The 15,037-nt window shown below is 41.4% G+C and overlaps 1 protein-coding gene across 1 annotated transcript in view; it reads right to left on the reverse strand.

The window, feature by feature from the left end:
• Positions 1-14,216, reverse strand: part of pitpnm3 (PITPNM family member 3) — a 93,991-nt gene extending 79,775 nt beyond the window's left edge. Inside the window, exon 1 of the mRNA XM_078792923.1 lies at positions 13,148-14,216. Coding sequence (XP_078649049.1) covers positions 13,148-13,172 — 25 coding nt within the window. The 5' untranslated portion in view covers positions 13,173-14,216. The remainder of the gene's footprint in view (positions 1-13,147) is intronic.
• Between the last annotated feature and the right edge of the window lie 821 nt (positions 14,217-15,037).

Consider the following 15,037-nt stretch of genomic DNA (forward strand, 5'->3'; position numbering starts at 1 on the left):
GCCATCTGTCCATAGAGTAGTCATGAATTTGACTGCCAACATTTAGGAATATATATCCAAGCTCACCAGGAAGTGATCAGACCTTTACAACAAAGTATCAGAACTATCAGAAGGATAGCCAGCCTGCATGTACTTCATATGGTAATGGTAATATGGTTCATTTGAACATGCATCAGATTACAATTGAATGCATCCCATAATCAGTTCACAGTTCCACATGTCCAAAAGGAGTAGGAAGAAGCAAAGCTTATTAAATCCTACCCCTCCATCTGGTACTTTTACAATCAGTAACTGCTACATTTGTTCACTTCCTGCTTTCCTAATATAGTTTAAGTTTTTTTTGTTTGTCCCGTACCAAAGTACGAGGTGATATGACCATCCAATGACATAATGGGTACCATAGTAACCGTCAATATAGTGATATGTATAAAACATCATGACTGGTTCAATACAGATAATAAAAATAAATAACACACAGATATGACACTGAAAGAAACTAGCCAATTATAAATAAAGGCACAAAATGTTATATTTCCCTGATAGAATACAGAATAAATTTGGAATATACTCGGTAATACTTCCAATTTGCCATCTTGCAGTTAATGCAGGCTTTAAGAAAGCTAAACAGGTACAAAAGTACAGCAAGATGTTTCTCATATTCCAAAAAAAAAAAGCAATAAAAGTCTATGACAAATGGGACAATGGAGAATGAGATTCACGGAAAGGTTAATTTTCAAAACAGGTTAGAAGTCAAATCAATATACAGGCAGGGGATGGAAATGCATGAAATCAAATCAATATGCACCAGAACCTCTGGTGTCCTTTCTTGTTTAATTCATATTTATATATGTTCAGAATATGCCAAAAATCAGATAAATGAAAGTCCCTAATATTGCATATAATTGATACAAGTATATGTTATTCATTAATGAAGTTCAAAATTATACTGACTTCAAAATGGCTACTTCTAGTTTCTGCAAACAAACTGCGTTAAAATGCAAAACATACAGCCAAGCGCCGCCAAGGATCCATCATCTGACCGTGGATCATACAGCTGTATGCAATCAGCAAAGCAGTAGGCAATCAGTGAGAAATAAATCCCTGAGAGGTTTTTTTTTTCTCAATGATTTAAATTGGGTAACTATTTGCTTAGCCTCCGATGGACCCAGCGGGGACAAAGTGTGTATGTATTACATGCAGTCATTCATTTTGCAGCTTTCACAAGATAGGCAGCACTTGGTCTCATGAGATGTCTGTGCAAGATTTGTCCTTTCAATTGGACCAGTGTCTGAGAAAGAAACACCTGTGGAGATACGTACTGAAGCATAGCGGCGTATCGCTTCAAGAACACGTTTTCTATCTCGGGCTTTTAACACGATTGTTGGATTGCCAACTATTTCTGGAAAAGACTACTTGCATTAGTTGTAGTGGCATGAAATAATTGGGTCCGTCATGTTTGTTCTTGGGCTGCACGGCGGACGAGTGGTTAGCATGCAGGCCTCACAGCTGGGAGACCCAAGTTCAATTCTGTGTGGAGCCTGCATCTTCTGCGGGTATTCCGGTTTCCTACCACATTCCAAAAACAATTCAATTCCACCCTCTGTGATCTCTGTGTGGAGTTTGCATGTTCTCCCCGTGCATGCGTGGGTTTTCTCTGGATTCTCCGGTTTCCTCCCACATTCCAAAAACATGCTAGGTTAATTGGCGACTCCAATTTGTCCATAGGTATGAATGTGAGTGTGAATGGTTGTTTGTCTATATGTGCCCTGGGATTGGCTGGCCACCAGTCCAGGGTGTACCCCGCCTCTCGCTCGAAGACAGCTGGGATAGGCTCCAGCACCCCCCACGACCCTCGTGAGGATAAGCAGTAGAAAATGAATGAATGAAATACTACCATTTAGGGCTGCACGGTGTCAAGTGGTTAGCGCACAGGCCACACAGTAAGAAAACCCGAGTTTGAGTCCGATTTCCTCCCACATTCCAAAAACATGCTAGGTTAATTAGCGACTCCAAATTGTCCATAGGTATAAATGTGAGTGTGAATGGTTGTTTGTCTATATGTGCCCTGTAATTGGCTGGCCACCAGTCCAGGGTGTACCCCGCCTCTCGCCCCAAAACAGCTGGGATAGGCTCCAGCACCCCGCGCTACCCACGTGAGGAAAAGCAGTAGAAAATGAATGAATGTTTGTTCTTGGGCTGCACGGTGGTGAGTGGTTAGCATGCTGGCCTCACAGCTAGGAGACCCAAGTTCAATTCCACTCTCAACCATCTCTGTGTAGAGTCTGCATTTTCTCCAAGTACTCCGGTTTCCTCCCACATTCCAAAAACATGCTAGGTTAATTGGCGACTCCAAATTGTCCATAGGTATGAATGTGAGTGTGAATGGTTGTTTGTCTATATGTGCTCTGTCATTGGCTAGCGATCAGTCCAGGGTGTACCCCGCCTCTCGTCCGAAGACAGCTGGGATAGGCTCCAAATGAATGAATGAATATTTGTTCTTCAGACCCTCAGAGGTTGGATCTTAATGTCGAACCAGAAATCAAATGATTTTCAATCCATTAAATCTACATTAATTCAATTTTATGACTTTCCTGAGAATCAGATGACTTTATTCCAGTAGGATTATATTTTTCCTATCCTTCCTACTACATGAACACATGTGGGAATGTTTACCCTCATTCTTCGAGTCCCACAGGAGTATCCTTTTTTAGGACTTATTTTAGCCAAGTACTTCCTCTTCAACGTGGATCGCATCTGATTTAGCATCTTGAGGAATTTCTTCACTGCATGTCCTTATCTCACCCTCTCCTAACCAGATGGTTGCTTGCAACACTTCATTTTGCAATTAGTGCCGTTTAACGTTCAAGGAACTTTTACAAACTAACGACACCCTGAGGAGCTACTGGGTCAAATCCGATGGCAGAGCTGCAAAGAGGAAGGACAGTAGGCCTTCACTTCCAAATGTCCAAGACACAACACAAAACATCTAACCCCGGGATCGCATTGAATCCGTCTGGCTTGCCGCAAAACGCCACTCACACTGACTCCGGTAGGCAACAACGGATTCAGTGTGAATCAGTAAGAGGAGGAAATGCAATAATGCTTCTTTACTGTACGATGAAAGGACAGGAAATGAAAAGTGCCTCTGTATTTAATTCTAACATTCAAGATGCCACAGCATCAGTTGGAGCTGACTGGATGATAAAGTCATGCTGTGTTCATTCCACAGCAGAAAAAAAACTCAACACAATAGCGACACTTCTCCTGTGTGAGCCAGCTATTAATAGCTTGCCCTCCAATTTAATCAAAACTCATTTCAGCACAGTTCCAATCAATCGCTACTGTCAATGAGAGCCAGGGAGAAGATGAAGCTGCCCTCCAAAATGTTAAATCAGTCCAAGTTGTGCGGACTATCATACTGGATGTCGTCCATCTTCACTACAGCGACGGACAGCCACACTGTTAATGTTTATCGACCGGCTGAGAATCCACTTGGTTTACCATTTGTGTTATGTCTTCGGAACAATGACTGCAATGTGTTTGTCCGGCTTAAAGATAAGTGAATGTCATAGACCGTACACTCCTCCTGTGACTTGCAAATTGATGTTCAGTCAACAACCACAACAGTAAAACCGGTCTCCCGTGAATGTCCGGGCGGTGCCCTGAAGGTACTTTCAGATTCACGTGTCCATCAACAACCTGACTTCAACAAAACAAATCACTGAGGACACGGCACTTCTTTGGAAAATCAAAAAATTGTGTAAAATCCATCTTGAAGAAATGGAGACAAACTGAGTTGCATGATTCAGTCTAATTTGCTGTCTAAAGAAGAACAACATGAACAACATATCTTACTTATTGTGTGGAAATATGGGGTAATAACTCACTAAATGTACTGCAAAAAAGGTCAGTAAGGATAATTCATAATGCCGCATACAGAGAACATATTAACCCCTTATTTCTAAAATCACAAATACTTAAACTTGCTGGTATATTTAATCTTCAAACAGTTAAAATAATGCATAAGGATAAAAAATAACCAATTACCTAAAAATGTCATCCAATACTTCTCTACAAGAGAGGAGAAATATGATCTCAGGGAAGAACTACATTTGAAACACTTTTGAAGCCATAGCTTTTCAGTATGTGGAATCAAACTATGGAATGGATTGAGTAAGGAACTCAAACAATGCACAACGATGAGCCAATTCAAGAAACAATACAAGCAGTTGATGTTTGCTAAATACAAGGATGAAGAGTCTTGAACCAGTCATGATGTGCTATATATATCACTATATTGACACTTACTATGGTACCCATTATGTCATTGGATGGTCATATCACCTCGTACTTTGGTACGTGACAAAAAATTTAAAGGAAAGCAGGAAGTGAACAAATGTAACAGTTACTGATTGTAAAAGTACCAGATGGAGGGGTAGGATTTAATAAGCTTTGCTTCTTCCTACTCCTTTTGGACATGTGGAACTGTGAACTGATTATGTGATGCATTCAATTGTAATCTGATGCATGTTCAACTGAAATAAAACCATTACCATTACATGATGTCCGTTATGGGAAATTGACCCTATACATAGGGCACCACTTTGTATTTGTATTCTCTGCTAATAGAAAAATAATAATTAGTTTAAGTATCATCTAAGTTATTTAAATAATGTAATATGTTTTATATTACTAGTTAATGTAATTTGTCATTGGAAATTTAACCATCCAGCCGGTGACTTATATGGGCCAGCCTCCGAACATTTGGGTGTGGCAACAATCACGGTGGAGTGGGCGCACCCGACGGCAGGCCGTGTGTGGAACAAATTAAATAAGATGGTTTTGGATCTCCAAGAAAATATAGCTGGAATAGGTGCAGATTCTGGAAGATCTACAAAGATCTACATATCTAATTAGTGCGGCCAACACAGGTTCAGATATTTCATGTCTTCCATGATCATCACAACTATGTTCTCCACGAACAAAAAAGAAATAGCTATTTGGCGAACTCCAAAAATCGCATGGCTAAAAAAATGGTACGTCCATTTTTTGACCTAAATTTCACTGCTACTGCAGTAGCTCATTTGCATGAGACATGACCTGCTGCTTAGAGAGGATTATTAGTGTTCTGCAATTCAGACCAATGTACTTCAAGGTATCAGGCCTGGTGGAAAAATGGTGCGGACTGCGTCAAAAAAGGCCATTCAGTGTAAAACCTTGCCAAACAAATATGCAAATCACTCAAAGCAAAGCAAAGACTCAAAGTCCAAGGTAATAACAACCGGGACTGGCGAACGACAGGGTGCCAGGGTGAACTATGACAGAGGCAGGGAAGACGTATAAGGAGAGATGAGGTAGCAGTGAGAGTAAGGACTACAGGGTATGAAGACAGTCAACATGATGGATAGAAGGAAAATTCATATACTGTGTGTCTCAGAGACCAGATGAAAAGGCAGCAAGACTAGAAAGAAGCACTGGAGGAAGGTGTATGCTGTTTTATCCTGAATTCCAGTGTCACCGAGGTGTTGGCCAGAGCTATGGGGATGATGACTGAAACTGGAGAAATATTTTTTTGATCATATGCCCCACAAGTTGGTTGTGAGTTCAAAGAAAAAAATAATTTTTGGAGCTGGCTGGATTAGTTGGTGCGTAGTGCTAGTCGTTGCAGACCTTAATAGCAATGTTGGTAAAGGAAACAGAGGAGATGAAATGATGATGGGCAGGTTTGCTTTAAAGCACAGCAACATGGAAATGGCTGGTAAACACTTATTTCTAGAAGAAGGAGGAACTTGTACGAGACTAGCACTCGAGACAGCAGTTCTGACCACCATACAGGAGGCAGAGCTGAAGATGTTTAGGTTTTAGTTGGGAGCAACAAGGATTAGAAATGAGCTGATCAGAGGAGCAGCCCAAGTTAGACATCTGGAAAGATCAGAGAGGCTGGACAGAGATGGTTTGGTCATGTGAGAAGGGAAGATTGTGTTTACACGGGTGGGACAAGTTGGAAAATAGCAAAAGAAGACAATTAGGATTTGGGATTTTTTTACCGATCCATGTCATTTTGCATGACTTCATACAAATGCCAAGGATAGAAGGAAGCCCAAAACTTAAAAAAAAACCAAAACAAAACATAAACTGTATTATGGAAAGCAGGAAGTGAACAAATGTAACAGTTACTGCTATATATATCACTATATTGACACTTACTACACTCCGTTACATCACCTCATACTTCGGTATGTGACAAAAAATAAAAAAAAAACTAACAAAAAACCTTAAACTATATTATGAAAGCAGGAAGTGAACAAATGTAACAGTTACTGATTGTAAAAGTACCAGATGGAGGGGTAGGATTTAATAAGCTTTGCTTCTTCCTACTCCTTTTGGACATGTGGAACTGTGAACTGATTATGTGATGCATTCAATTGTAATCTGATGCATGTTCAAGTGAAATAAAAACCATTACCATTACCAAAACTAAAGCGACACAGTCCTGATATTTTTGCTGAAGAAACCATCGCTGAAATTCGATTACGGCATTTTTTTATAGATTTTTAATCACTTAATTATCTTGCGATGTCAGGTTATGTATGAAAAAGCAGGTCGTAAAAAAATGACTTAATGTCTTTAATCCATCAATCAGGAAGAGAAGTGAGATGAAAACAACTGTTTCTAGTATTTTAATGGCTCCCCTGATGTGACTCACATCAGCCCCTCGAAAAAGCTTTCTTCCATTGCCAACAATTCAAACATGATTCATTCCTCCATTGCCGAGTTTGCCGTCCGAGTTCCATCCATTGTTCACACTTGCAAAGTGGTGTGTGTGTGTGTATGCCACAGGTGATCGACTCCCGCCAGCTACCACGTCATCGATGACCTGACGGCTGCCTCCCCATGAAAACCAGCCATTACATCTAAATGAACACCGTTTTGAATGATCAAATACCATAGGAAAAGGTCACAGGTTGAATGCATTAGAGGGCACTGTGGTGCGGTATCGTACTCGCAGCCTGTTAAGCAGGATGTCTTCAGACAGTCTGTCACAACAGCTTGCAAAGCATAAAATGCAATATATAATAGCCGATTTGCGAAGCGCTAGATTAGCATTCATGTGAGGAGACCACAGAGACAGTGTATCAGTGTTCTATTTTTAGCAGCACAGAACAACAGGTCTGTGTGCGTTTATTTCGTTTTATAGCAAACGGAAAGAAAAATAAAAATTGGAAGATGGTCCAGTTGGCCTTGGATGAAGATCCATGATGATGGATGTTGGATGAAGTAGACTGGGAGAGGAAAGTCTAGGCTTCCTTGCTTTGGCTGCTGCCCCTGCAACCCGACCTCGGAAAAAGATGGATGGATGGATACATGGATGGAAGATGGTGCAATTTCAATAAATGTGGATTATAAAAATGCTCAGGAGGCCTGGAACTCAAACTATTAAATGGACGTCTGGGGGAGGACAAGCTGCAGGCAGCGATGACAGCGATGGCTGACAGCAAATGAGCAGAAAAGAAATACAGTGACACCTCGGTTTTCATTATTCGTTCCACAAGGTCGGATGAAAACTGAAGCGTACAAAAAAAAAATCTGTTTTTTCCAATGGGAAATAATGTAAATCCAAATAATTATTAATGGTATTAATATTTTTTAGAAAGAATAATTAGACTTTTAAATGCAGAAAACAATGCCAAATAATTATAAATGACTAATAAAATGTATAAATGAGCATTTAACATCGCTTTTACTTTTACTGAAGACTCTTGTTGGGACTACTCAACATCTTTGTGATCTCTGTTTCGTTAACACTTAACAAGTCCACACCAACAAAGTTTTAAAAGAAAAGAGACCGCACTTGTCAATAAGCCTCAGATGTACATAAACCTTGCAATCCTACCTAAACTCGGTGCTCTCAACGTCACTTGTTAGCTCCGGTCCAAGTTGTAGTAATTCTACACTCGATCAAACTTACTTAAAAATGCATTTTTATGATCTAATTATTTTCTGGCTGCATAGTGGACCTCACAGCGAGCAGACCCGAGTTCGATTCCACCTTCAGCCATCTCTGTGTGGAGTTTGCATGTTCTCCCTGTGCATACGTGGGTTTTCTCCGGGTACTCCGGTTTCCTCCCACATTCCAAAAACATGCTAGGTTAATCGGCGACTCCAAATTGTCCATAGGTATGAATGTGAGTGTGTATGGTTGTTTGTCTATATGTGCCCTGTGATTGGCTGGCCACCAGTCCAGGGTGTACCCCACCTCTCGCCTGAGGACAGCTACCCGTGACCCTCATGAGGATAAGCGTTAGAAAATGAATGAATGAATAATTATCTTCCAATCTTGTGATGATTAAAAGCGGGTAACTCCTGTTTAGTTCGGCAGTCAGACAATCTGAGCACATGTTTCCGCATGAGGCTGCAAAAACGCAAACAGTATGGCTAGGTTCACACTGTAATGATGACGTTTAATGCACCTGTTTTTTATTACACACCGCTCTCCCGGGGAATAATGTTGGAGTTGCACTTGTTTTCATTCCACAAATGAGACCGAACACATTAAAAGCAGCAAATTTGCCAGCAGCCTTCTTATAATGGAAAATGACAATGATAAAATCTGCAGGCATAAGTGTATGAAATTAAAAAGTCTCATCCAGACCATCAATCTTGAAATGGCTTCTCGACTTCACAGCTTCCGCGGCAAAGTCAGGTCAAGCTCATAAAAACAAAAACACACATGGAGATATGTGGAGGCTGCACATTTTTTTTTATTACAGCTCACCATCACTCCAGTGCTGGCTTGATGGAGCATTGCGGGGTTAAACAGGATTTTATAGTGCAGCCGAAATAATGCAACGTTCCATTAGAGAGGAGATTCCACAGTGGGAAATGGAGCCGTAGAGCAAAGATGATGATGCTACAGCACAGGGATTCATCTAATAATACAAAGTAAATTGACTTGGATCTAAAAATGCAGTTAATGTGCTTGATTTCTTCATTAGATCAACACCACGTTCATGTTTTGCCTGAGCAATTTCAAAGTTCTTTATCAAAATGCTGACACTTGCAACTTTCCTTGTCTCCATTTTGGCTTACTGAAGTGAGAAACACTATAGAATTGAATAAATACCTCATGGCAAAACAGGAAGGTGTTCATCTGACTGCAGCACGGTGTCTTTGGGAACAGTCATGTTAATGATCAGGTCTTCAATGAAAGTAAAAGTAGCCTTAAATATTAATTTATCACTTTTATGCATCATTTATATGGACGATTCTCCTAAGAGGAGTACCAGGGAAGGTGCTGTAACTTCAAGGTTCATGATACGCAGACTACAGTGATTTGAAGCCGTACCATGTAAAAAACATATTGAATAGGGAAAACGGTGTGAAAACGATCAATTTCAGCCTGTTTGGGCATCACTAGTTTGTCACATGCACGTGTGCGGAGCGATAACTTATCAAAGAGGTCACAAAAGACCCCACAACAACATCCAAAGAAGTGTAAGTCTCATTTGCCTCAGTTAAGATCAGTGTTCATGACTTCACCATAAGAAAGACACTTTGCAAAAACAGCCTGCTTAGCAGAGTTCCAAGAAAAAAAACCACTGCTGAACAAAAAACACTTTAGCTATGCGCTTGTTGCTAACATTTGTGTCCCCCTGTTCCACTTTAGGTTACATTATTGTATGTGATATATTCATTCATTTTCTACTGCTTATCCTCACGAGGATCACAGGGGTGCTAGAGCCTATCCCAGCTGTCTTCAAGCAAAAGGCGGGGTACACCCTGGACTGGTGGGCCAGCCAATCACAGGGCACATATAGACAAACAACCATTCACACTCACATTCATACCGATGGACAATTTGGAGTCACCAATTAACCTAGCATGTTTTTGGAATGTGGGAGGAAACCGGAGTACCCGGAGAAAACCCACACATGCACGGGGAGAACATGCAAACTCCACACAGAGATGTCCGAGGGTGGAATCGAACTCGGGTCTGCTCGCTGTGAGGCCTGTGCGCTAACTACTCGCCCAGATAGATAATTATATCATGAAAATGCATTTTTAAGTAAGTTTGATCGAGTGTAGAATTACTACAAGTTGGACCGGAGCTAACAAGTGACGTCGAGAGCACCAAGTGTAGGTAGGATTGCAAGGTTTATGTACACCTGAACATGCAAACTCCACACAGAGATGGCTGAGGGTGTAATTGAACCCTGGTCTCCTAGCTGTGAGGTCTGCGCGCTAACCACTCGACTGCCGTGCAGCCATATGTAATATATATATAATAATAATATTTCACTATGGCTGATATATAAAGTTCTGACTGGGTCTTAGGGTGAAAAATGAATTATTTATCCTTAATGCATTGACAGAATTTACTGCCAATTTGTACAATCTCTATCTTTTATTGCACACCATCTTCCCAGGCAATAAGGTGGTATGAATTAGCCCAATAAGGTTAGCCTGGATTTCATGGATAACGATTCTGATTTATAACACACTAAATAAATAAACAAAGCCAGAATTGGCATCAGTAAAGCACCCCCCACCCCACCCCAACCGCCCATCGATGCTAAACCAATCCAGATCTGAACCAACACCATATTTTTAGACCTTCATAGATAGCAAGCTTCTGCATTGGTCTAATAAGATTAAGATTCATGCATTATTCATTGACTGGCTTATCCCATCAGGGGTCACCACAGCGAATCACTCGCATGATTTGTACAGCTTAGTTTTTATGCTGGATGCTCTTCCTGACAAAAAAAAAAAAATACTTCAGTTTATCCAACCTCGGGACCGGCTCTGGGGAGGTCCAATGGCTGGGTGTTGGGGCCCATCAAACAGATCAGTGTGTGGATGCAAAACAACTTTATATAGTTAAACTTTCTTTGGTCCACATAAACAAAGACACCCTGAGATGTTTTCTCTGAAACCTAATCATCAGGTTACAAATCTGGGGGTAATAATGGACTCGGATATGAACTTTAACAGTCATTAAATCAATAACATCATCGGTTTTTACTACTTAAAAAACATGACAAAATCAAGGGAATAGTGTCTAAGCCAGATTAGGAGAGACTGATCCATGCTTTTGTTTCCAGCAGGCTAGACTACTATCGAGCCTTCTCATCAGCCTCTCTAAACAAGCTGTAAAACAGCTGCAGTACATCGACAATACTGCTTCTCGAGCCAGAACCAGGAAATATGACCATATTAGTCCAGTACTCAAGTCGATCAGAGAACAGATTCGAACAGCTCTGCTTGTGTACAAATCTTTTCATGGTCTTGCGCTAAAAGACATCTCCAACATGTTAGAGTCACATAAACTGAAAAAGCTCAGGAAGTGGTCTCCTGCAGGTGCCCAGATTCAGGACTAAACATAGTGGCAACGTTGGCAATGTTCAAATCCAAGCTGAAAACACTTCTATTCAACTGAAAGTACACACCGACAGAGTGTAAGACTCCAACAGGTTTATCCACTTTTTACATGTGCAGTATTCGGTAAAAGTTCGGTTTGAACATGAAGTAATTGGAAAGAAAAGAAATACAGCGGCACCTCGGTTTTCATTATTCGTTCCACAAGGTAGGATGAAAACTGAACTGTACAAAAAAACGAATCTGTTTTTTCCAATGGGAAATAATGGACATCCAAATAATTACGGTATTAACATTTTTTATAAAGAATAATTAGAGTTTTAAATGCAGAAAATAATGCCAAATAACTATAAATGACTAATAAAATGGATAAATGAGCATTTAACATCGCTTTTACTTTTATTGTAAACTCTTGTTGGGACTACTCAACATCTTCGTGATCTATGTTTCGTTAACACTTTTCACAACATTAGCAATATAAGTCACACCAACCAAATTTTACGATAAAAGAGACCGCACTTGTCAATAAGCCATAGGTGTACATAAACCTTGCAATCCTACCTACACTTGGTGCTCTCGAAAATGCATTTTTATGACATAATTATCTTCTGGTTGCACAGTGGGCGAGTAGTAGTAGTAGTAGCGAGCCCTTACAGCGAGCAGACCAGAGTTCAATTCCACCCTCGGCCACCTCTGTGTGGATGTGTGGGTTTTCTCCGGGTACTCCCATTTCCTCCAACATTCCAAAAACATGATAGGTTAATTGGCGACTCCAATTAACTAAATTAAATTGGTTGTGGCTGCACTGTGGAGTAGTGTTCAGCATGTTGGCCACACAGTCAGGAGATCTTCAAGACCTGGGTTTTGCATCTCGACCCCCATGGTCGATTGATCAAACTCACAGATCCCACAGAGCTACACGCTTTTTTAAAGATCGTAGCAAAGTCTTTAAAAAATATATATACAGTATATATCACAAAGCTATCCACTGGGATGCAAACAGAGTGGGCTGTCCGTGAGGAATGAGGTTTTTCCTTCATGACATCATGAAAACTTCAAAAGCGACAATCTGGAAGTGGTAGATTGTTCTCAAATACTCCTATTATTAATATTATCAAAAAGTCAAGTTTTATATATGAGGGTGTTTAACATGTTTTTCCTTCATCTCCCCTGCTATCAAACTAAAAAAAATTCTTGTCCAATATGTCATATTTGATATTGTACTTTGCCACACCTGAAGCAGCAACCATTATAGGCCAAAAATATCCGACACAAACGCATCGCTTTCTCCGCGTTAGGTTGTTGTGTGCAGTTATAGCCACAGCTGGAAGTATAATAACAACGATCTGGTGTTATATTGACCAATCCCCCCCCCCTCCGGAAGGCAAGTTGTTGCTTTGTGCTCGCCTTGTGGAAAAGGTCAGAGCGCAAATGTCACTTCGGGAAAACAGAAACAGCAAGCCTGATGCTTGCTCGGCGGAATTGTGCCTTGCTCAAGGGCACGTATGTTTGAAGTAAATGTCCGACCATTCTTGCAGTTTAATCTTAACTTTCAAATATGTCATCTTGGATTGCAAAGGTAAACAACCCCCAATAATTTTTAGGATAGTGACACCTCAGATGGTCAATATGTTTCCTGTTTGACCCTGCAGGTCACAATACGCACAGTGCGTATATATTGGTGATGCTGTCAAAAGAACTAAACAGTGCAAGGACATGTGTACCTGTTAGCGCAATACAAAGCGTACAAAATGCATGCAGATGTTACCTTTTCCTCTCGCCTCCTTAGACATGGTGTCTTCTAGTTGTGGCTGAGTAAAGAGCTCTCCTCCTCTTCCTTAGTGAAGTAATGATAAACAGTGAAGAAAACGGGAGCACCGCTTCCGAAGCTCCACAGCACACCGACACGGGCTTGACGCTGCAGCCACCGTGTGCGCCTCGTCTCACGGCGCACGGCTCGATGAGCTGCCGCGCTCTTCTTCCACCTGTGTCAAAGCTCCTCCGGACATCGACCCGCCCCCACCAGCACCGCCGCAGCATCCACCGACGCCGCACATACTTTTGGTGTATTTTGTTTGTCTCTGTGCAGACTGTCTCACATGGCCACCAGCTAGCAGCGAGTCCTCCCTCCCCCCCTTCCCAGAAGAGCCGGAGTTGATCCAGGCGAGTCGAGCCGAGCCCAGCACCAGTCTGCAGCGCCACTGCTTCCAGCGGTGCGCAAGTCTGAGGAGGCTGAAGGGCGTCCGTTCCCTTTTGACAGTCACCACCAATATACACTCCCTCCTTTAAAACAACCAAAAAAGATACATAAGTAGTAGAATTATTAGCGTTCTCATACTAAGTCAATCTCCAGCTTCTAATTATGCGTGTTATTCGGGACCCAGACTATTTTATGAGGCACCGACGCACCACCCAGTGAGATCCATATCTCAGACACTGTCATGTAGGTCACAATGAGCAGCTCCATCAAGCAGGGGGTTCTAATAAAAAACAAGGAAGAAGATGACTGGAAAGCAGCCACCCTTACAAATGGAAAATGACAGTGCTATTTCTGTCAATACATTTGTAAGTGTGCAGTGCAACAACATTAGAATGTGGAACAACAAGTAGTCTAGTAATGGCACCAAACAGAACTATGAGGAGACTATAGAGTCACTATTATTATGCCAAGTCACACAACAGTGATCCCCACATAATAATAGCTATTTTGTATTTGGAAATCTGCAGATTTTTGCTTAAAAAATTGTTTTTACATGTATTGTTCTCCCAAAATACATTATTTTCTGGAAAAAAACCTGAAATATGGCTGCATGGTGGTAGAGTGGTTAGCGTGCAGACCTCACAGCTAGGAGACCAGGGTTCAATTCCACTCTCGGCCATCTCTGTGTGGAGTTTGCATTTTTGTGAAAAGAAACCGCACTTGTCAATAAGCCTCAGGTGTACATAAACCTTGCAATCCTACCTACACTCAGTGCTCTCGACGTCACTTGTTAGCTCCGGTCCAACTTGTAGTAATTCTACACTCAGACCTCACAGCTAGGAGACCAGGGTTCAATTCCTCCCTCGGCCATCTCTGTGTGGAGTTTGCATGTTTGTGAAAAGAAACCGCACTTGTCAATAAGCCTCAGGTGTACATAAACTTTGCAATCCTACCTACACTCGGTGCTCTCGACGTCACTTGTTAGCTCCGGTCCAACTTGTAGTAATCCTACACTCAGACCTCACAGCTAGGAGACGAGGGTTCAATTCCACCCTCGGCCATCTCTGTGTGGAGTTTGCATGTTTGCGAAAAGAAACCGCACTTGTTAATAAGCCTTAGGTGTACATAAACTTTGCAATCCAACCTACACTCGGTGCTCTCGACGTCACTTGTTAGCTCCGTTCCAACTTGTAGTAATTCTACACTTGATCAAACGTACTTTAAAATGCATTTTTATGGTATAATTATCTTCTGGCTGCACGGTGAGCGAGGATATGTGCGCAGGCCTCATAGCAAGCAGACCCGAGTTCGATTTCACCCTCAGCCATCTCTGTGTGGAGTTTGCATGTTTTCATGTTTGTGAAAAGAAACTGCACTTGTTAATAAGCCTCAGGTGTACATAAACCTTGCAATCCTACCTACACTCGGTGCTCTCGACGTCACTTGTTAGCTCCGTTC

Source organism: Doryrhamphus excisus, linkage group LG8 (assembly GCF_037039965.1).
Source record: "Doryrhamphus excisus strain RoL-2023G ecotype Guam linkage group LG8, RoL_Dexc_Guam_v1.1, whole genome shotgun sequence".
NCBI classification, from domain to species: Eukaryota; Metazoa; Chordata; class Actinopteri; order Syngnathiformes; family Syngnathidae; genus Doryrhamphus; species Doryrhamphus excisus.